This window comes from Ursus arctos, unplaced genomic scaffold (assembly GCF_023065955.2).
Source record: "Ursus arctos isolate Adak ecotype North America unplaced genomic scaffold, UrsArc2.0 scaffold_1, whole genome shotgun sequence".
Taxonomy (NCBI): Eukaryota; Metazoa; Chordata; class Mammalia; order Carnivora; family Ursidae; genus Ursus; species Ursus arctos.
In genome coordinates, this window is record NW_026622763.1 from 84,251,485 (window position 1) to 84,274,798 (window position 23,314).

At 36.5% G+C, this 23,314-nt stretch overlaps 1 protein-coding gene across 2 annotated transcripts in view; it reads left to right on the top strand.

Annotated features, from left to right (window-relative positions):
• Positions 1 to 23,314, top strand: part of CPS1 (carbamoyl-phosphate synthase 1) — a 120,800-nt gene that overhangs the window by 72,926 nt on the left and 24,560 nt on the right. For both annotated transcript variants that reach the window (XM_026492031.4, XM_057304518.1), the window contains exons 22-28: positions 7,134 to 7,275; positions 8,595 to 8,660; positions 9,110 to 9,173; positions 10,900 to 11,081; positions 17,329 to 17,523; positions 17,945 to 18,012; positions 19,905 to 19,980. In XM_026492031.4, coding sequence (XP_026347816.1) covers positions 7,134 to 7,275; positions 8,595 to 8,660; positions 9,110 to 9,173; positions 10,900 to 11,081; positions 17,329 to 17,523; positions 17,945 to 18,012; positions 19,905 to 19,980 — 793 coding nt within the window. The remainder of the gene's footprint in view (positions 1 to 7,133; positions 7,276 to 8,594; positions 8,661 to 9,109; positions 9,174 to 10,899; positions 11,082 to 17,328; positions 17,524 to 17,944; positions 18,013 to 19,904; positions 19,981 to 23,314) is intronic.

A 23,314-nucleotide genomic window follows, 5' to 3' on the forward strand; every position in this document is an offset into this window, starting at 1 on the left:
AGATTGGTAAAAAAATGAGTGTTAAGATTCATAAATTAAAAACTGCCTACTTAAAAATATCTATGTTATCAATTGCTCATAAGCCTTCCTCCTTTGTTTGATTCTGTTGTTTTTAGTAGCCTTTAAGGTGAAATATGGTTTTAAGTGTCTCATCCCACGAAAATCAACACTTGTAATACTGTAGCATTGCAATAGTGCCAAGTGGACCTAGATCCTAATAGATAATTTTCATGCTGGTGTGCTTTCACATGAACATTGGATCATTGGGCATTGTTTGTCCTGTGGATGAGAGGTAAAGATCAAGGTGTTCTTTAATTCCTCCAAAGACCTCACCGCTGCATGGTAACAAAGCATTGTGCTTTGAAAAATTAAGAGAAAGTAGCAGTATTTACCCAATGGCCTAGGTTTCATGCTTTGCTTTTCTAAACACGACTGCTGCTTTTGAAAAACGTCTTTTGCATTTCTCTTAAGGAAAGAGGTAACGACCTGTCTCCTTGAAAGAAAAGATGAGAAGACAAATAACTTCTCCCCTGATTACATTATTGGGATTGAGACATGGTCTTGAACCTGTGGAATGCCAAAAAGAATCCATGAAACCAGGCAAAAGTTAGGGGAGAGGCTGATGGGGGGTCTCGGGGCAGAGAACACATATCTTACTTGGTTCTCCGTCCTTATTAAAGCAGGTGTCATTACTCAGCATCAGGCCGTCGTGTTTTTCTCAGCTTCTGCCTTTTCGGGGATTTTTAAAAAGAAGATGATAATAAAATCGCAAGCCCATCCCATAATTGTAGGCCAAGTGGAGTGCTCATTTTCACATTAGAGCTTGTGCAATCTGGAGGGAAATTTGTTTAGTATTACTTGTGAGTTGGTGGATCAGATAAAAGCCAGTCAAGTGGAAGAGAGGACTGTGTGAAGTGTGCTGGCTCCCCTGGTAATTGCGATGCTGCAGGCGTTCCTCCAGTCAGTTAATAGATTTCCCCAGCTCCTCTATGCCAGGTGAAAATTTCCTCATTAAGGGGAATTTATTCCATTTCCTTTTATCATTTATTATTGAAGACTAAGTGTGAGTGGAGGAAGTTTCGGAGATGACAGGGTAGAATTTTAAACAACAACAACAACAACAACAAAATCTACATTGGAAGTCGGAGAGAGACAGCAGAAAGGCTTGTATTGTTTATAAAACCAGAGAACACACAAGAGACTTCCCGCTGTAGAAGCTGAGCCATGCTGTCTAACTGCTAAAAGATTATGGCAGAGTGTGTAAAAGTCTGATTGTCTGTTTTTAAGGTGTGTTTCCCCCTCCAAAAATTTCAGAACTGTCAATTTGTGCTGCTAAGTAGAGAGGAACTGAAGATTATGAAAAGGCCAGCATCACAGCTATTTGGTGTTTCTTTGTGTTATTGTTTAGATTCTTTTATGCAATGATGGAAGTGTAACCTTTGCAGAGTTTGCCCTTGAACTCTGAAGGCAAGGAAAGCTGGGAGGGGAGAGAAAAATTACATATATGGCATGTTTTCAAGGACGCAGTGAGGATCAACACAAACATACTAGTACACACACATACATACCAAATAACAGAAGGATACTTTATTGTACATATTTTAAAACTGTGTGCTTTTGTGCAATATGCTCCATTCAGCTGATCACATTCTTGCTTGCTATAATGCTTCCCTGATTTACAATATAATATAAATGGAGTATTCCCTATTGAGGCTTCAAAAGGCAGTTTCGAATTACAAATTCAGCATTTATATTTCTTTTAGTAATTATTCTATTTTGAGTTTGTTCCAAATTAAGGTTTTTATTTTCCTTTGGAAAAATAGAAATATTATAGCCCTGTCCCTAAAATAAGCTTTCATCTAACTTGATTTCTTAAAAAAAAAAAAAAAAAAAAGTCTCCCTCTGATGGAAGTTCTTTTTAGCAGACAAAGTGGAGGACAGCCCAATGTGGGCAGATAAAGATGAGGAGCATGTATCTGAATCTCTACGTTGTTAAATGAGCTTTATGTTCACTTAAGATTATTCATCTTGCATTTGACTCTGAAGAGGTTTAACCTTATCTAAATCACTGGCCCAAAGCTAATGAATCGTGTCTTCAAACTGTCTTCTTCTTTTATTTTATTACAGTGGGACTCAAAATAAAATTTTGTATCAGAACAAGTAGGGAATAAAGTCAATTTTCTTGCCTCTGTAATGACATGCTGGCCAGCTTTGTGTTATGCAAAAGCAGCAGAGAGAGTGAATGAGGGAAATATAGAGAGAGGCAACCTGTTTCCTGTCTTGGAGTTCGGGGTACCCCACAGAATTAGGGTAGCACTGAATGTGGGAAGGGATCTAATTTATCCATGTCTTTGTAACTGCCGTGCTGGGTCAGAATCAACATGTATTTTGTCAGTGAGGAGGACAGAAATGTTTCTTGAACATGGCTGAAGAGTAGAAATTAATAACAAGAGAGATTATAAATAAAATACTATAGAAGATACATCACTTTGAACTTCATATGAACATACCTACCCAATATTTGCATTCAAATTAAAATAGATGAACATGATTCTATTCATATGCCATTCCAATTTAATACACCCTAATTTTCAAGATGTTTAAAAATGTCATATCATGCTATTGATCTAGCTATTTTAAGATTGAGCAAAAGTTAAAAAGCAGTGTTGGGCTCACCAAGAAAATATTCTGGGAATCAGCTTGTTAGCATGCACTAGGCAAGTCTGGCTTGATAACATCTGTTTTGGAAATCTCACCTGGTATGAATTGAGGGGGTGCCTATGGAGAAGTAGTTTTTCAGCCCCATTCTGAAATTCTATCATTTGTGATTCATTATTCTGTGTTACTGTTGCTCTTCTCAGGCATGCCCTTTAAATAATGGAAACTCTCTGGTGTGGGGATGCTATGGGGAGCAGTAATGATTGAGTTAGTCTTAGTGACAGATAGCTGTTTTTTGCCACTAGAGCTGAGCACAGAATTAATTCATTTTACTTTTTTATGCATGAGGCCAATTTTATCAATCAGTACTCTTTTTCTTTCTTTCTTTTTTTATTTGCTTTTTGGTAAGAGTCCAATTTTACTTGGTGGGTGGAGGAGGAAGACTTGGCATATTTGCTGGAGATGTCTTTATATGCTCTGTTGGATTCTTGGTGGAAAATAATAAGAGGAATTATGCATATTTTAGCAATAGAAAAAACTGCACTGCTGAATGTGGACAAAACAAATGCAAATTTATTTCATCCCTAATAGAAATGTGAGGAATCTAAATGGTTTCTTTTTTTGTTTGTTTAATACCATTTGAAGAATTGACTGATATTCTTTATAAGAAGAAATAAAATAAATCATTCAAGGCAAGGGAAAAAAAAAAAGAAAAACATGACCCAAAGAGCTCAAGATAAATATATTACTTCTGGTTATCTTTGGACTTGAACTTGCATTTTGCTAGTCTGTGGTGGCTCTTTTCAAGGCATATTTCCTAAGTGTGTCTGGATTGCTGCTCTTCAGGTTAGGATTTAAGCATTTAAGTTAGTGTGGCTGCTGATATAGTAACATAATATGGGTTTTGCTTCAGATAGTTATTACAATAATAAAGAAATGTCTTACTGAAGATCTGTCTATTTTTATTTTTTTCTTTTACTGCTATCGCACAATTATGGGAAAATGTTCTAGCGAGCAGCTAGAAAAATCTAAGGGTAAGAATTGGCTTAATGTTATATGTACAGTATTTCTCCACCTAACTCAAGCTTCATACTTATGTTTTTAACAAAATTGCAGATCACAGAGAAAATGTGTAGCCTTTCACCATGCAAGTAAACATTAATATGATTTATCTTTCATAAAACTCACAATTAAATATATTTATTTAAAAAGGACATCATGCACAGTTCTAATTTAGAAAAATGGCTTATTTATCAAGTACTTCCACTCTGAAGCTGAATGCACACTTGCATATAAACAAATGAGCAATTGATTTAGGAACATAATCTTGGCAAGGAAAATGAAAATATACGTTTCTGAAACAAATAGCAACAAACAAATTCTTCTGCTTTTGCCTCAATTTTTTTCTTTTTTGCAAGACTAAAGGTAAACAGCAGAAACTTGGGTGTTTCAAAAGCTATCAGGAGCTCAGCAGCCATTCCTTGAGAGACTCTTAACTATAGGGAACAAACTGAGGGTTGCTGGAGGGGATGTAGGTGGGGGGATGGGGTAACTGGGTGATGGGCATTAAGGAGGGCACTTGATGTAATGAGCACTGGGTGTTATGTGCAACTGATGAATCACTCACTAAATTCTACCCCAGATACTAATAATCTACTCTATGCTAACTAAATTGAATTTAAATAAATAATTTCAAAAAATAAAATAAAATAGGTAGCACAGAGCCTGAGACACAGCACATGTTCACTAAGTGTTAAAGCACTGGTGTAAGAATGACAGTGAATGTTGCCCCACCTTCACCATTCATAATTTCCTACTCACTACAAATCCTCAGTATGTTTGCTACACCTGCCATGCCCATCGCCATCTCAAATTATTGCAGATGCAGTTGCCCTTGCCTATAGAACATCTGTCAACTCCTTCATCCATATGAAGTTGAACTTTCTTTATGGCTCTGTTCTCATCCCTCTACTGCCATAGTATTTCTCCACTACATCCACTCACATTGTTATCTCTTTTTTCTGACCTCACATTGTACCACATAGCTTATCTCTCCATAAAATGTTTTGAATCGCTCTCTATCATGGCATCGTCTCAAATATTGTTTTGTAACTTCATGAGCAACACTGCCTATGTAGAAGTTTCTGTGATGATAAAATGTTCTGTAATCCACACCATCTAATACAATAACAGTAGGCACTGGCCACATATGAAACGTGGCTAGTGCAATTGTGAATCTAAAATTTAATTTAAAAATTTTTAAGTTAATCAACATTTGTAATTTAAATAGTTCCATGTGGCTAGTTGCTACCATATTGGACCGAATAGTTCTAGAGCATGAAGCATGGTACGTGGCACACACCGCAAATGACTAATTATACTTAATAATCAGATTATGTTCAAGAATTTGACAGGAAGATGTGTTGCTCTGGGAGACTGTTTATCAAATATTTGGGAAGATTAAAAAATCAAAATAAGAATAGAAAAAAGTGACATCAAATTTACTGGGAAGAAATAATGAATTCACTTGAGAGACAGAAGGAAATTTAAGTGCCATAGAAAAAGCAAATTGACTAGGAAGAGACATAGCTGTAAAAGTCCAAACTAATACTGATATCCAAAAGCCAGAGAAATAGCTATTAAATATACCAGCTTGATTCTCTCTTCTCTAAACTCAGAATATGAATTAATTAAAGAAGATTGAAGAATAGAATGAACAAAATGCAATAGATTTAATTCAACTACATTCTATTAGTAGAATTTCAATGAAAATGTTTTATTTATTATTAGATCTACTGAGAACATACGTTATATTTTAATTTCATTGTATTGACTATCAGACTGTTATAATTGAATTTTATTGTATTGACTATTGCTTGAAATAGCTGGCCCATAGCTACTTAGTTAGATATACTTTTACAGAAGTATTTTATTCTTCTGTGCCTTGGCTCTTTACAAATTATTTTTTTGTACATTTTGAATTCTAGTTACAAGCTGATTTCAATAACTTTGTCTTTTCTATAAAAGCTTTCAAAGTCCAGTTTCCCTTACTCATTTAATAAATATTTATTGAATGTTGTCTGTGGACTATCCTGCTAATCTTTGGGAATGATCTAGTAAATGAGCCAAATGTATTCTTTGTCATCATGGAACATGAATCTAGCAGGAAAAAAGTAAGACTGGTAAATAAAAGCTAGGAAACATTAAAAATATTGGCAATGTTGACATGCTAAGCCGTATGGTTCCAACTATGCTCCTGGCTCCAAGCAAATGAGTCAGTGAAGAGCCCAGGAAGATCTGTGGGTGAGGGCAGACTGAGAAATCATGAATGAAACTTGGCTCTTGATGACCTATAAAGAGTGGTTGGGGGGGCGCCTGGGGGGCGCAGTCGTTAAGCGTCTGCCTTCGGCTCAGGGCGTGATCCTGGCGTTCTGGGATTGAGCCCCACATCAGGCTCCACTGCTAGGAGCCTGCTTCTTCCTCTTCCACTGCACCTGCTTGTGTTCCCTCTCTCGCTGACGGTCTCTCTCTGTCAAATAAATAAATAAATGAATGAATAAATCTTAAAAAAAAAACAAAGAGTGCTTGGGAGTTGGAGAGCAGTTGGGTAGCTAATAAGAATGTCAAAGGCATTACAGGTGAGAGAAACAACACAAATACAGTCTACACTAAGGGTGGGAAATAAGCATAGAGAACTATCTTGTCAACATAGACAGATATGTGATATTAGTAAATAGAGGCAGTTTATGAAGAGTATAACCAGTCTGATGCAATGTTAAGATTCCCAATTGAAAGTGATTCCTGAAGATCCTATACTTAAAGACCTGGAGCATAGGTCAGACATTAGAAAAGGAGCTACAGATTTGGGAATTATTGACTACTTATGCTGCTTGAGCCAATGACAGTGGTTAAATTTAGAGGGAGAGAGAAAGTAGCCAGACCTTTAGTCTCAAATCTGGTAACAAAAGAAAGAACCTTGGGGGGAAAAAAACACCAGTAAATAATTTTTGTGAATTAAAAAGTAGGGTGAGAAGCAACTTATCAGAGCCAGAGGAAGATATCTTTGAAGAATGAAACATCACGCAGGTCATATGTTAACAGGTTGAGGAGAAGAAACTTGAGAAAATCTTCCTAGATTTAGTAAGAGGAAGGCCCATGATTATTTTGAAAGAGGAAATCCATTAAGACAGTAAAGGTACAAGCTATTTTTCAGGAAATAAGAAGAGACGAAGGTGCTGGGGGTGTGAAAGTAGGAAACCACGTGTTTGAAAAGGTCAGCATTGAAAATACTGAAAGATTTCCTAGAGGCTAGAAGATTTAGTGGGCTATTTATTTGTGCATTTTTAAAAGATAGGAGATCTAAACATGTTGAAGATGGAAAATAAGGAGTCTTTCGTGTTTTTGAAATTGAACAGTTCACTGGTCCTTATTGTGTCTGTTCTAAATTTGAATCTCTTTTTTTCATTAAATCCTAGTGAGCACATTACAGAAGAAACCCTGAGAAAGGCAAAGGAGATTGGGTTCTCAGACAAGCAGATTTCAAAATGCCTTGGGCTGACTGAGGCCCAGACAAGGGAGCTGAGGCTAAAGAAAAACATCCACCCTTGGGTTAAACAGGTAAAGGAGTTTCCCTCTCCTTGAAGGGGGAAACATAGGCACCAATTCATAGAGCCATTGCTAATAGAAAGAGCGCTGCAATTCAAAAGTGATTCTACTTGTCTAATCGATGCCCATGATGCCACCAATTTTATTTAGGACAGGATTGATTAAAGCTTAAAAGGGAAAGGTTGAAGGGGCACTGGGACATAAAGGTAAGAGTGAGTACATGGTTTTCTTTGCCTAAATGAAAAAAAAAATCAAATGACCTCTCCTTTACTTTTTGACCCATGTGCAAATATATCTGTGATAAGATAAATCCTTAGTGTAATAGAAGGATTTGAAATACCCTAGCATGGTGGCTGACCTCTTAAAAAGAATAGTTATCGCTTTTGGCACTAACTTTTTACAGGGCAATACTTTATTTTAAGTGCCCCATCATTATGGTTCATTTAGTATTCATTGTGATAGGGCTGGGCATAATGAGCTCATCTAGTATTCATGACAATCACACAAGAACTTTCATAGGTGTACAATTGTGGTTTTTTTTTTTTTTTTTTTTTTGGACTTTAGTAGAGGGATGCTTTGGCTTAAAGTACCAACAGCTGGTTTTTGTCCTTTAAAATCATTGACTTTTCTCCATGTGCTCAGGGGGCACATGCATACCCTTTGGTCTCAAGCTTGATGCTGAATATATTCTATTCAGCAATTATCTTTCTTCCTTCTCACCTGCCTTACACTAGCCTGCCCTGCTGGCCCTGAATTCTTGCTCACTAAGCTGAGCTCCTGGCCTTTGAGAACTGAATTGATTTACTTTTTCCAAATATGTTCAATGAGACCTTGTCCCCTTTCCCTCTTCCCCATGCTTTAAGGTATTTGTGTCATCCCATTGCTCAGTGCCATAGGTAACTTAAATCCTATGCATTAATTTGCAAACCAAAGACATTCTTACATATAGGCCATTTTGTTCTGATTTGAGCTGCTTTAGACAGCTGTCTGGGTAAATCTTCCTGGTAACCAGTTGACTATGACCATTTTGCTATGTACATGAGAAGTACTGCTGTAATCAATCAGTGATGCTCTGGGGTATATATTGTTACTTATTGCTCAAATGATAACTAGATTATATCATTGTTCTTCCACCCAATCTCATTTTCAGAATTAGAAAGGAATTGAATTGTGTCTACCTTTTATTGTCTGTATCTGATAGTACGAGGCATTAAAGGAATATGAATGCAGCACAATTTTTTTTATTCTTGAAAAAAATACAACAAAGGGAATAAAATCCCTATTTATTTATTTATTTATTTGTTTATTTATTTATTTATTTTCTCTTGCAGATCGATACACTGGCTGCAGAATACCCATCAGTAACAAACTACCTCTATGTTACCTACAATGGTCAGGTAGGAACTGCCAAATTGCTGTATGCAGAAAGCTCTAGATTTAGTAAATGGTCCACATGGGGGAATATAATTTTTGTGTTTTTGCTTATCTAATAATCTTGGTATTAAAAATGATACCATGTGGGTCAGATGTAATAATGTGTTTCCGTACTCAGTCTTTTCAGAACTGCCTTAAGATGGTGAAATCAAACAAGTAAAAGTATAATAAGGGTAACATGAACATACAATTATGGTGTGTTCTCATGGCTATTTAGTTAAAAAATATTGAACTTATTTTTTGTGAATAAGTAGAGCTTATACGTTATGCTTACGAGTTCCCAGAGACTAGAAGAGGATACATGTCAATAAGAGGAAGTATAAGAAAGACAGACTCAGTAACAGGACAAAGAGTTTAATTAGATTGAAGAATAACACACAATAATTTCTGTGTCTTTTTTTTTTCTCCTCAGGAGCATGATATCAATTTTGATGAGCATGGAATGATGGTGTTGGGCTGTGGTCCATATCACATTGGTAAAGTGATAACTTATATTTACCTAAGACTTTATAGTTTATATAATACTTTCCATACATGTTCATTCTATTATCCTAAGAACCATGTAAAACAGATGCTGTTATAATAAATATTTTGCAAATTAAGAAACTGAAGTTCAGATAGGTAAAGCCCATGCTGATATGGCGATTAAATGGTAGAAGTGGGACTCAGATGCAAGTCTCAACTATAATACCTTCCCCTGTTTCACCGTGTCCCCCTTTTATGTTTTTATCCTCATGAACTAAATTGAACCTCTCACTAAGGTTGGGGAATGAATTACACGTTGACCTTTTCTCATCTGGCACAGTTTTACGCAAAGATCTGTATTTGCTCAAGAACTTCATATATCAACCAGAAATTACATTTGTAGATGAGATCTGTGAATATATCACTTCTGTTGATATTGACTGCAAAGAGCTTTTGTCATTGGTGCATAGACAGAGCATTATATAATTTAATTAAAATGTTCTCAACAGAAATTGTTACACCTCACCCAGTCACTTAAAATGAGATATTTAATAACGATTAATAATCATAATTTACAGTTATAAAGTATATATTTAAATAGACAATGATATCTCTCAACAAGTATATTTAACACTTAGTCTCACAAGTTATTCTAGTATGGAAATGATGAAATACATAACTTAAAATGTATGTGGTCTTACTCTGTTACTTTAAACATAGTTTAGTTTAGGTTTTACAATGAACCAAATGCTTCAGGATATGCAGCTTCAGCAGTCTTTGGTCAAATCTTGAAGCAAGTCGAAAGTGTTTATATCTTTACCCCTTTAGTTATCTTACGGCTAGGCTAAATGGCCTGAACACCTTCACCAGGACTTATCGTTCTCTTCTGTAGACCTTTCTTTCTTTCTATTCAAATTTTACCTAATTTATGTAACAATTCTGCGTTACCTTAGGACGCAGGGAAGACTAGCTAGGCTGATAATCAAGTATATACTTAATTGATAGCGAAAATTAACATGCTACTATATTTGGATAATTATTGTTCTGATAAGAATTTTTAGGAGACAAAATCCTAATGCAAAGGATTAGTACAAATCCCAGGACTTTCAGTTCTGTGGCATCCCAGTAGAGGTGATATTTTGAGGTATTTAGGCCATTATTGTACTTCAAATTACTTTTTAGAAGGTCACTCACTCTGCATGGGGTGGCCTTGCCAAACTTCAAAGGATATGCTTGGAAAGGACAGGATTTTCCAATCAATCAAGATATGTCAGAGCTCCAAGGCACTTCAGGGATCATTGGGTTTAGCCCTCAGACAGCAGAGTAAGTGGAATAACTAAAACAAGAACTCAAGTATTCTGATCACTAGCTTGACTATTTTTGTGTACTAAGGTCAGTATGTTCACTTTGAGTTCTTTTCCATAAATGAGGGTTTTTTAAATCATTACAATGATCTTCCATTAACTTTGAATTTGAATGTTTCAAATATGGAGATTATCTCTTGCAGAACTTAGCATACAAAACAAGCCAACATGTCAATGTTGTTTAATTAGTCCCTATTTTTCCTACTATTATTGTAGTGTGCATAATGGATCTGAAATTTACATTTTGGAGTTTGCATAAAAATTGCAGTGAAAGGGCATTAGCTTCCTTAGCCTTAGCAATATCTTTCTGCTGATCTTTGCGTTGTAACTTCATGTTTCTTTTACCCCTTTCCCAATTTTACCTTCTCTGCAGGCAGCAGTGTGGAATTTGATTGGTGTGCTGTCTCCAGCATCCGCACACTGCGTCAGCTTGGCAAGAAGACAGTGGTGGTGAATTGCAACCCTGAGACCGTGAGCACAGACTTTGATGAGTGTGACAAACTGTACTTTGAAGAGTTGTCTTTGGAGAGAATCCTAGACATCTACCATCAGGAGGTAAAAAGAGAGGGGGGAAAAAAAGAAAGAAAGAAAAGAAAGAAAAATATATATATATATGCAGTGCATACTTTATAGATGTAGATATATGTATGTAGATTTATGTTGTAATTCCCCTTAGGAGAAAGAGCTGCCAATGTCTTCCACTGTCTAATTTTGTAGTGAAACTCTAAAAAAAATTATCCCAGCCTTAGAGTCTTGAGGCCCTGGCACAGAGTGATTATTATTTTCTTTCTAAGCATTCCAACTAGATTGAAAACCTTCTTGGTTAACATGTGCCAGACACATATTAACTAGTACAAGACAACCCTCCAAAATATTTTGCAGAATGATTTAATTGATCATCTAGACATACAATAAGCCACCTCTCTCTAGTTTGTGTGTTGTTGTGGTTTAATAATGAATGGTCTCCAGAGGAGAGAAGTTGTTCACAAATGACCGGTTAATTCTTTGTGATATCAGATGAAGTCATTAGTCTTCAATTTAAGATCAATGAGTTCGTTCTGAACAACATCGGTACTTTTCTAGCTTTCTCTGACAGTTCTTCCACGCGTACTCTAGTATTGAGAATATCTTCACTGTGGATTCCTATGACCACAGGTTACTATAAGTGCATAGGACAAGTTAAAATATCTTACAGTTAAAAAAAATAACTATGGGAAAATTACAGAGTGATGTCTAGTGGTCGTGTCTTTGATGTCATTATAGTTAATTCTCTACCATGGAGAATCATCCCTATGTATAAAATATGGTCACTTAGAAAAAAATACTGAAGTAGGGCCACAGTACTTAAGTTCAAGTTTTGACTTGATAATTCATTGAGTTGTGCAATTCCTTGAATTCTGTGTTTCAGCTTTTTTTTGTTGTTGTTGTTGTTAATGAACCAGATGAGTGTATATATGTGCTACATGCAGGTACTGTGAAGATAAGGAGATCTGTGGCTGAAACCACACTGTAAAGTGCAGTGCTAGAACATGTGATGATTTTATTACACTGAAGAAAAATAGACAAACTTAGGATGGATACATCATCATAGCTGTCCATTTGGGCCTAACCCACTTATCTTTTGATATAATGAAATTGAATCCTTAGGTAGAGTATACACAATTTATATTTTTCTCTCTGACATAGTCTTTCTAATAATTCCTTAAGATTCATTTCAGGTGGGGATCAAAACAAGTGCATTCTACAAATATTTCTTGAGTACCTTTTAAATACCAGGTTCAGCAGGATAGGGAGCTGTAAAACCAGGTCCTTACCTTCAAGACATTAGAATGAAATTGCGACCCAAAACATAAATATATGAAAAATTACATAATTGTTTAAAAAATTTAACAAGGATTATAGGAATTGCAGCATTTTACACATAATTAATTATTTCCCCATGAAAGATTAAAAACTTCTACAACTGCCTTTGGACATGGTTATACATGGATATTAATGAGATCCTTTTGGAAAAACTGAATTCAATATGATGGTAAAAAATAAATTGGCCCTTTGAAGTTAATTGGCATTTATAGTGCTACCATATAAGATATTTTTAAATGTTATATTGAAGAATATAAGAACAGTATTCCATTGATGTATTTGTTAGACTATCCCACAGGAAACGTTATTTTAACATATACACATTTCATACACATATGTACATATGTGTGTATGTTTCCTTGTATGAGGTTGTTGTTTATCTCTTCACAACCTCCAAGAGACTGCCATAATCCAGCTTTGGGTGTCCCTAGTGATGCTAAAGGCACTGAGACATTCAGTAGTGAATCTGCAGAAAATTGGAAGCACATCTAAACTTATTCAAAAGCACACATTCGAGTCACTTTAGAAGGGCAATAGGCTACATAGCTACATAGGATGATAGAAAGTATGATGAGTCTCTGGTCTGGGTCTCCTGGTCCTACTTCAGGACCCACACTATTTCCATGGCAATAAGGATGCACCTCTAAAGAAAAGTGAGTCAGAAAAGTGGCATGCCCTGTGAGTAAAGCAGGCTGGCTCAGTCGGTAGAGCACGCACTCTTGATCTCAAGGTTGTGAGTTCAATTCCGTGTTAGGCGTGGCGCCTACCAAACAACAAACAAACGAAAAGGTAATTAGTCTTGATCAGAGGTGAAGTGGGAGGGGATCCCTATGCTAAAATCTCCTTCCTACTTGTTCTTCTTTTTTTTTTTTTAATAGAAAATGTTACAGTGATATATTCTTTTGGCTGCAGACATTTTTTTATACTTCATAAAGAACAACCCTTTAAACTTAAGTCATTTATTACTTGTGATTGTGTTCATGGATTCTACTCCTTGAGAAGAAATTCGCATTTTGATTTTTTTTTCTTAGTTTTGGTGTTGAGTGTGGGGAAGTGTCAAGAAAATGAGAAGTTGGTGCCTACTATCTACAAGGCCTTGCTAGATGATATTTTGCCTAGCTCACAATTTTGGTTAGGGCACTCCTTGTATGGGAAAAGATGTTCTCAAGTTATTTTAAGGTATAGGACTTGAAAATTATTACATTGTTTACAGAAGTTGCAACACCGTGCTTCTCTTTTATTAGATCTATTATTAAATCTATTTTCTAGGGATGAATTACGCAATAACCTTTACAGGCTCCGACAATGAATAAGAATCCCATAGATCCTGGGGTGCCTGGGTGGCTGAATCAGTTAAGTGGCCAACTCTTGATTTCAGATCAGATCATGATCTCAGGGTCCTGAGATCAAGCCCTGGGTCAGGCTCTGCACTCAGTGGGGAGTCTGCTTGGGATTCTCTCTCTCTCCCTCTGCCCCTCCCCCCACTCACTCACTCAGTCTCTCAAATAAATAAATCTTACCAAAAAATCACACAGATTCTGTCATAACTTCACTTTCCCCTTTTTTTTTCTTTGGAGTCTCATCTCTTGGTTTGAAAAGTTATATAAATGAGCACTAATTTGCTTCTATATCCCGGCCCCATATAAGACCCATTTCTCATTTTTTTAAAATTTCTTCATTAAAAACCAGATTGAGTCTGAAAATGCCAGGCAATATACCTGACACCTTATGATGTCCCTATCTAGTTTGAGTCCTTCTTAATTTTTCTTGATTTTATAATGAATAATTTACTGGATCATACCCCATAAAAATGTACTCTGATTAATGATATAATTGTTCTATTTTTAACACCTAATGCTATATGTATATACATATACAATGGCACCTCTCTAACACAATTTAAGTTAAATGAATGAATGACAAATATTGATTAATGTAGACAAAACCCATTAGGGAATGCATGACTCTAAACTAGAATTGGGTTTCATTCTTAGCATTTGATTTAACTGTAATTAAATATAATCTTAAGGGTCTGCCTAAAGTATTGAAAATGTTTTACTAAAATGTGAATTACTAAGATAATTAAGCACAGTAAAGATAATAAATCAATCTCACAGACAGATGTACAAAGAGTAGAGTTTTGTAAATTAGAGATAATACACAAAATTACAAAAATCAGGGCCATCTTTTAATGAATTAAATGCGATTTCTGTTAGTAAGATAAATTTTCTCTTTTGCATTCTGTGTATAATATAGCATTTAATTTTCCCATAAAAGTCAGGACAAACCAAAGTACTAAAAATAAATTTGTGGTGTGATTACACTTGAATACTGTTTCAGAAATATTCTTGTGTGGTGTTGCCTTAGTTTAGTGATACCAAGTTTAAAAAAAAAAAATAGGAAACTAAACCGAGTAAAAAGATACAAACAAATCCAGGTAAGATCAGTGGAACTTTGGGACCCTGATGGAATTATTTTCAGCCTAAAGTATTCTGTGAAACAAATCTGAATTTTAGAATATTTTATGTCAGTGAGTTATTTAAAACTACTTAGGCTTAAGTGATTATGATAATAATGATAATTTACCCATGTGGGATACCAAGTTCTTCTCCCCAAGTCCCTGCTAGTTCTGTGCTTGGAGTTGGGACCAATTTAAGATGAAATTCCTCCACAAAACTGTCCTATATTAACTTCATCCTACAAACATGTTCTCTTGTACTGACTTCCTTTTGCTGTGTGGGCAAAACTACACTACACTGTCAGCTATTACTCTAACACATTTTATGGATGTATTGTCTTTCCAGTGATGATCTTTATTTCTGGAGTCAATGATGAGATTAGGGCTTTGCAGAGGAAGTTTTTCTACCATTTTACAAAAAGAATGTTTTAGAAATACCTTTCCTCGAGTCCTCTAACAGTAACTACCCTTGAAACCAGACAGAAAAGTAGAGTTAGCTTAAGATTCAAAGATTTGATTTATTAGTTAAACATAGCTGCTTTATAGTGTGGAGAATTGAGTTCTAGTACTGGCTGTATTTGCTAGATAAGAAATATGGGCAAGTCATTTCACCTTCACTGAGCCTCAGTTTCTTTAGCTGTAAAATGGAGAGCAATAACTGCCTCAGAGGGATACAGTGGAGGTCAAAACAGATGGTCTAGGGCAAATAGTAATATCCTTAAGGGATAGTAGCAGTTTATGTTATTACTGTTTTGAAAGTTGCTAATTTGTTGAAAAATAAAAAGCAATTTCATAGAGCATTTTGAAAAATGTTAGTATATTTATTAAAGACTTTTCACTCAACTTTGAGCCCCCATTTAATGCAGTGGACCCCAATTTTTGCTCACAGGTTGATACTTCTCTTTTAATTTTAGAAATTATGTTGAAGTGTTTCACGTAAGAAATCCTTCTATGCGTTTAATTGAGGAATTAGTTTTTAAGCCTCTAAAATATTAACTTGGCTAATAAACTAAAAATAATAAGCAAATAAAAATATTATTATAATATAAAAAATAAATCTTCTTAAAGATTTCGCAAAGATGTATATTGAGCATAAAAAATGGTGAAAGAAGCTAAGGTGTACTTATAAATACGCAGAACTGTGGATTATTGTTTTCCATACTGTTTACAAGGCATTTAAGCACTCAATTGTAGGGTGTTTGCTCAGGCACTACTATCATTGCTCTCATTAAAGAGAAATTAGCTTTATCCCTTTTAAGAGTATTTCAGAATTATTTCAAATAATGATAATATACATTTCGTATATATCTATTATTTCAGCAGTTCCAATATTCATTAGTAGGTTATTAAGGCAAATATAAATTATTCCAAGATCAATGGTCTATCAGATATAATAATATTTTCTAATATTAATAACAATTCCTTATTTATTCACTTATAATGTTTAAGGCCTTTAATGTTTATTGTCTTATTTAACTTATATAGTGATCTTGTGAAGAAGACAGATATTATTATTCTAATTTTATAGACGTGAAAACTGAATGTTGGAGGGAGTTTCACGGAGGGAATTAAGAGGGGAAGGAAGTTCTTTTTTTTTTTTAATCGGGAAGTTTTGACTACTAATAGGAGATTAAGGTTAAAGATTCAGACACTGCTTGTAGGGCAAATAGTAAGGAAACAGGGACTAAAATCAGTTACTGGGTACTGTAGACAAGTGCCAATGTAGCAGTAAAGGGGAGAGGATGTAAACATGGGAGATAGGCTTTAGACTAGACTGTCGTGTAGAGATGGTGGCATTTAGATAAGGGAGAGGGAAAAAGGAGAGAAGCAGCCAGGGCAGGGGAAGTTTAACGAGGTGGAAAGCTTGCTAGCGGGAGTACACGTAGTTGGGGACACTGAGTAGGAGGTCTTCTTGGCGCTGGAGAAGAGTGGTGACAGAGAAGCCTGGAGACTCTTCATTGTCCTGTTGCTAGGGATGAGTTTACGCTTTGTCCTTTAGGCACAGGAACTTTAGAGAACTCAAGTATAGGAGTGACTTGGTCAATCAGTTTTGTAGGTTGATTAATCTGAATGTGAAGGGCTGGCATGGAGGGGAACAGGAGAGCTGAGTGTTACAAGGAGAGATCTATGTCTATTCGGGAAATTACAACAGTAGTCTAAGCAGCACTTGATGACATTAGAATACGTGATGAAAATATTGTCTTGATTTCCTGTTTCTAATTGTCATGCATGTGTATGTCACACATTCAGGCATAGTTGTGTGGAAGTCTGGCATGTAATCATGTGCAGTTGTATGGCACTCTCACATAGATTTTAGCATGTAAGTGTCTGAGAAGTAAGAACGAAGTTTGCTTATCTCTCGGGGGCATCACTTAGTATTGCCCATTCATGGGAGAAATGAAACGATCACAACATGTGAGGCAGGTGTTCATTCATCATGAAGTGACCCCCAACAGCTGATATTGTGGGTATCTTTTCCAGGCATGCAGTGGCTGCATCATCTCAGTTGGGGGTCAGATTCCAAACAATCTGGCAGTCCCTCTGTACAAGAACGGTGTCAAGATTATGGGCACGAGCCCTCTGCAGATCGACAGGGCCGAGGATCGCTCCATCTTCTCAGCTGTCTTGGATGAGCTGAACGTGGCTCAGGCACCCTGGAAGGCCGTTAACACTTTGGTAAGGAGAGAAACACGTGTCTCTTTTTAATGTTCGCTTTTGAAGAGTTGTAACCTGAATGTTAACTACTGCAGACGTTAACTGCAGGGCAGGCAGAAGGCACTTACGCTCAGTGACTTTACTTTAAAGTTGGTATATTTCCATGATTGCAGTTAAATGCAGGTTATAAATTGGTAAGAGTTTTCTCATTAAGATTCGAACAATGAAAAACGTTCAAACTATTTTTGAGTTTGATTGATATTTACAATTAGAAACTGGGAATTTTATATGTTTCAATGTCCAATTTACATTTTAATGGTGTCTTTTGAGAGAAAGAATAAAAAGAGTTGTGTTACCATTTGTTCTGAAGATGCCTTTCTGCAGTTCTATTGAGTATTTTAAACTATTCATGCACTTTTTTGTTGTTGTTTCTATTAATTAGAATGAGGCACTGGAATTTGCGAAGTCTGTGGGCTACCCCTGCTTGTTGAGACCTTCCTATGTTTTGAGGTAATATATTGTTTTCCCAAAGTAATGATTTAAAAATCAGGAGATATAGAACTGCATGCTGTATGCTAATAGCACTTGGCTTTGATGTGTAGTAATTTGTAAATCCGTCCACAACCCCCAAACCAAGATGGCCAGAGTGGGGACCTATGCATGATCCTTCAGCTTACCGCTCTTCTTTCAGAGGGTGGCAATAGGAGTCCATAGTCCTCCATCTTAGAAGCATGGCTTAGGGCACCTCGTTGCCAAACTGAGGGAGGATAGTTTTAAATTAGAGAAAAGAGCAATTTAAAAAACCCAAAAAACAAAATCAAAACAAACCTGGGCCATCTCTTTCCAGTATCTGTTTTCTAGTCAGCAGAAATGGCAGCTTATCTCTTGACTGTTGTCAGCACCTTCCGATGATGCCTCTGGTTTGCATTTTTGAGTTTTTGAGATCACATTTTTTAATAGATGAGTTATAATGATGAGGGACAGGGACAGTGAGGACCTTTTACATTAAACTTTGAAACGAAGTTCTATCATCGAAGGAGAAGTTGTGAATTATCACTTACTCTCTTCAGATGTTACCACATGTAAGAAACGACTTCACTGAGTAGGGGATAATAAGAGAAACACAATTTGCTGTGCACAATTTGAAAGTGTAAATGGAATTTGAGATGGGATCCTTTAAAATAATGAAAAATTTGAAATGAGGTGGAAAACTTTCCTTTTTATTTAAATGACATTTTGTGTAAATCACCGTCAAATAATACTGCTTCTTTGAGGTATTAATGTAAGTTAATTTAAACAGCACACAGACATTTAAGGGAGGGTTGCAGGAAGCAGCTTGGACTATTGTGCTTCCTTTCTCATCTCTGCAATCTGTCTCTTTGTTCCAGTTTCCTATGCCGTGAATTATAAATGGCATTGACTTAGCCTTCCTGTATTAAATAGATGAAGACATTGAAAGCTCCTTACGCAAAATTATGTAATAGAGTAGAAAAGGTAAAGAAAATGCCACTTTTTAAAAGGAAGTGGAAAGTAGAATTTTTTCCCTTTTTTCCCCTCCTCTTATTCCTCCTTCTTTCTTCCCTTTCCCATCTCACGTTGAAAATATCAAAATTCAGCATAAACTGATAGCAGCATTCTTTCTCAAACAATTAATAAGAAGGACACAATTGAATACCTTTCAGTCAGATACTGAACATTATATTTGCAAATGTTACTAAAATTTTTATTCTTTTGTAACCTGGCTGGTAGTAGAATGACCTGCTTTGTCAGCAGACCTGTGGATTAAGATCAGCCATTGTCAATGACCTCTGAGGAAACAGGGTAGGAATAGCTAGATCCTGGGGCACGTGGGCGGATCAGTCGGTTAAGAGTCTGACTCTTGATTTTGGCTCAGGTCATGATCTCAGGGTCCTGAGATCAAGTCCTGTGTCAGGCTCCACACTTAGCAGGGAGTCTGCTTGAAATTCTCTCCCTCTGCCCTTCCCCACATGCTCCCTTTCTCTTTCTCTCTCAAATAAATAAATAAATCTTAAAAAAAAAAAAAAAAAAGAATAGCTAGATCCTAGGATGCATCTTGTTAAGGTTTAAGAATTACCTGGAACCAGCAGAGTGAAAACACAAAATCAGAAGGGACAAACTTTGGGATACTGCTATCTCTATAGCTATGTGGTTCTCTTTGGACATAATCACAGCTCTCACCCCCAGTTTGGACGACTCTTTACTTTGGTTGATTGTGCTGGTGATTAAGTGGAGTAAAGACTCAATTTAGAAAAAAGCATCTTCTTACTCAGTCCAGACTGAAACTAGAGATTGCCTGAAACTGTTCTGGGAAGCAATCAAGTCTAATATGCTTTTCTTCCTAAGTGGTGGAAGAAATTTACCTGTCTTCCTCTTCTTTCCAGTGGCTCGGCCATGAATGTGGTATTCTCTGAGGATGAGATGAAAAAATTCCTGGAGGAGGCCACTAGAGTCTCTCAGGTAGTGTCCGATTTCCTCCTGGTGACTTTTACTTCTGTTAATGGCTACTTTATTTCATATGTTTTTCTTTTCACACTATGTCAGGATGTCCCCCCCCCTTTTTTTCCTACTCAGTAGTCTCCTATATATGGGAATAAGAAAACTCAAATGCATTTAATTGTGGTTAGATCCTTAGTGTTAGTGGAAGAAGAAGACAAGTGTGTATTTGATCACAACATTGATCTGGTTTTAGACTCCAGGAGTTAGGCTGGATAAGCATCCTTGTCTGTTCATAAGTTAGATGTTGTTCAAGTTATCCCTGGGGTTCCCAGCCTCAAGGACTGCCTAACCAAGCTCATCATGTATCAATGAGGGCTTTCCTGGTTTTTAATTCTCACACTTGGAGAGACTTTGCCTCAGTCAACCCTGCAATTTTAATAGTAAACCCCTTTGCTCACCTATTGACTTTTTTTCATTTTGGTACATTCCATTTGTCAGTTAATAAAAATGCTTATAATTTTGTGGTGATTCAACCACCTTCCTCCATTGCCCTCAGCTTTTACTTTCTCCCTAGGTATTACCTCAGCGTGATCCATTTAAGATTTACCCAGTAAGGTTATTGATCTGCAGACCTTGTACTGTAAAGGATGAAAGTAATGTTTTCCTTTTAAAAGCTTTCAAAAGCTTGGGGTTTTGTTGTTGTTGTTGTTGTTGTTGTTTTTTAAGAGAGAGAGAGAAAGCACAACTTATAGAGAAGAGTTTGATGTTAGGCAAGTGGAATTTGGAGGGAGCTAAAGAGTGAAGTCAGAAGCATTTCAAAGAAGAAGAAAGAGCGTGGACCGTTCCTGCTCATGAAGCCAGACATCCCTTCTGTATGGTGGTTGCTCCCCAGGACATTGAGTCAGTGAAGAGAGTGGATAAGGATAAAGGGTGAGAAAGACAAAGAGTGTAAAAAAAGAAAACCAAGTAGATTTTGAATTCCGTTTCTGTGTGAAAGTCAGCTAGCTGAGGAGGGAATGTCTCCAGTGGGCCAGTTTTTATTAATGTGGACTGGAGCAAGACACTGTCTTCTTCTCTATCTGACTTCCTGCCAAAGGTTCAGGCACACTCCCCTTTTGAAAAACCAGTAGTTAGACCCAGGGGTCTAACTGGGCTCCTGTAAGTGAGGAAACAGGTGTCCTCTCTTTTCTCTCTGGGACACTGGATCCCACATGGCCTCTACTCATAGAATAGTTTTAGGAATATATTTTTCTGCTTATATATGGATAGTAGAACCGCTACTGGACCAAAGTTTTATAATGGAGATGTCCTGAATGAGTACATTCTGATTCAAGTGTTTCCATCAAAATACAGCAGATTCTGGGATACTCAGTTCAGTGAATCTAGAATAAAATCAACCCCCATCAGTCATTCATCTATTTATGTATTCATTCATGTTTAGCACCTGCTATATAATGGCATTGTTCTCAGAATCAGGGGCTATACTCATACAAAGGGAGATACAGTCTGCTCTCACAGAGGACTCTCTTTACCAGGGATATCAGACTTCAAATAATTACAATGAAATATAATGAGCATTACAATAAGAAAATACAGGATGCTGAGGGTGAGTGTAAATGTATTGGGGTCCATCCATAAAGAAGGGCTTTTAAAATTAATTTAAAATGGTTGATTTAGAGTTAACTGGTTAAAAGGTTTACATTGTGGGTGTGAGTAGGAAGAAAGGACAGCACAGGTAAAGGTTCAAAGCTGAGAAAGTGAATGGAATTTCTAGAAACCGATAAAATATTTAGTATATGGCTAGGACACTCCACATGGTGGAAGAGTAGATAGAGTAGGCAGGGAATCGATAAAGAGAACCTGGTCAGTTATAATGAGTTTGGGGCCAGACTGCATTCACGGAAAAAGATTAGGGGCTATTGCTATAGCTCAGGGTAGAGATGACAGCACCTTGGAGCAGAGTAATGATTGTAAAGATAAAAAAGAAGTGCATGTATTCTAGAATATTTAGAATGTTCATTGAAGGCAATTAGTGAGTGCATGGAGGTAGAGGGTAAAAGAGTATCTGAAAAAGGATGACTCCTGAGCTTCTACCTTGGACAATTAGATGGATGGTGGGGTACCATTTATTAAAATTGGGAACATGAGAAGGAGAAATTTTAGAGATGGAAATCATATATTTAACTTTTGACCTTTTGTGTAAGGTGCCTGTGAGAAATCCAAGTGCAGATGCTTCAGAAGCAGTGGGTTATACAGATTTTAAATTGGGAATCGAGGTCATGGCTAGCCATAGAGATGTACATATAGTTTTGGAAATAAATAGCATACCATTTTAGTTAGAGTTTTGAGAATGGAAGCAATCACCAAGGAGAGAGTACAGAGGAAGTGGAATAGCTAAAACAGAGATGAGAGGGATACCAGCATTTAAGGGCTGAGTAGAGGGAAAAGAACCATGAAGGAGCCTGAAAAAGAAGCAGGAAAAGGTAGTTTATGGATATCAAAGGTAGAAAGTATTTTAAGAAGGCCAACAATGTATAATGTTGCAGGAATGTTGAAATTTATGAAGAAATTTTCTTTCTCAACATGGTTAAGGACTAGTTCATAGATTTGTTCAAATGGCCAGGATGGTGAATGCTGTCATTGCCCCACCAGATCCCTTTACCTGTGGAAGCACCTTCCCTAACTGTAGTGATAGCTGATAACACTTACCAGCTGTCTTTCTTCTCTGGGTAACTATTCTCAGTCAAATGCGAGCTTCATCAACAAGGAGGCAAGATCCCTCACCTCAGCACCACCCTCAAAACACTAGACAGTGAGTAAGCTTTGCCTCAAGGTGGGACTTACTCTGTGTTGTTCATCCTCTAGAGCCCTCTGTGGGGTAAAGCCAAATTCAGTCTCCATTGAGACCATAGACATACTAGCTTTTTCCTGTTGCACCATCCTACTTTTCCAACTCCATCCATAAATCACTGAACAAGGATCCCTGTCTCAGGCTTGGCTAGAGAAGCTAAGACAGCTGGTAAACTTTATTATTTTTTTTAAATCATGCTATTATCATTAAAATATAGAAAAAAATCCCATATAGATCTCAACACAACTCCAGTAAGCCTGCTGCAGTAAACATCAGATATTCAAAGAAGAGGGAACAGAGATGGAAAGGAATCTTTTTTTTTTTTTCTTGGCTAATAAACTTGCATGTCCAGTAGGCTTTTGAGGAAAAGGGCATATGGAAATTTGCCTCATTTAATAGAAGAGAGATGCTTCTTTATGGCATAACACACTGGTTCTTTTGAATTTTCCACAAAATTCCTTTTGATTTCAAGTGTTCTACTAAAGGGGATAAGATATATTAAAT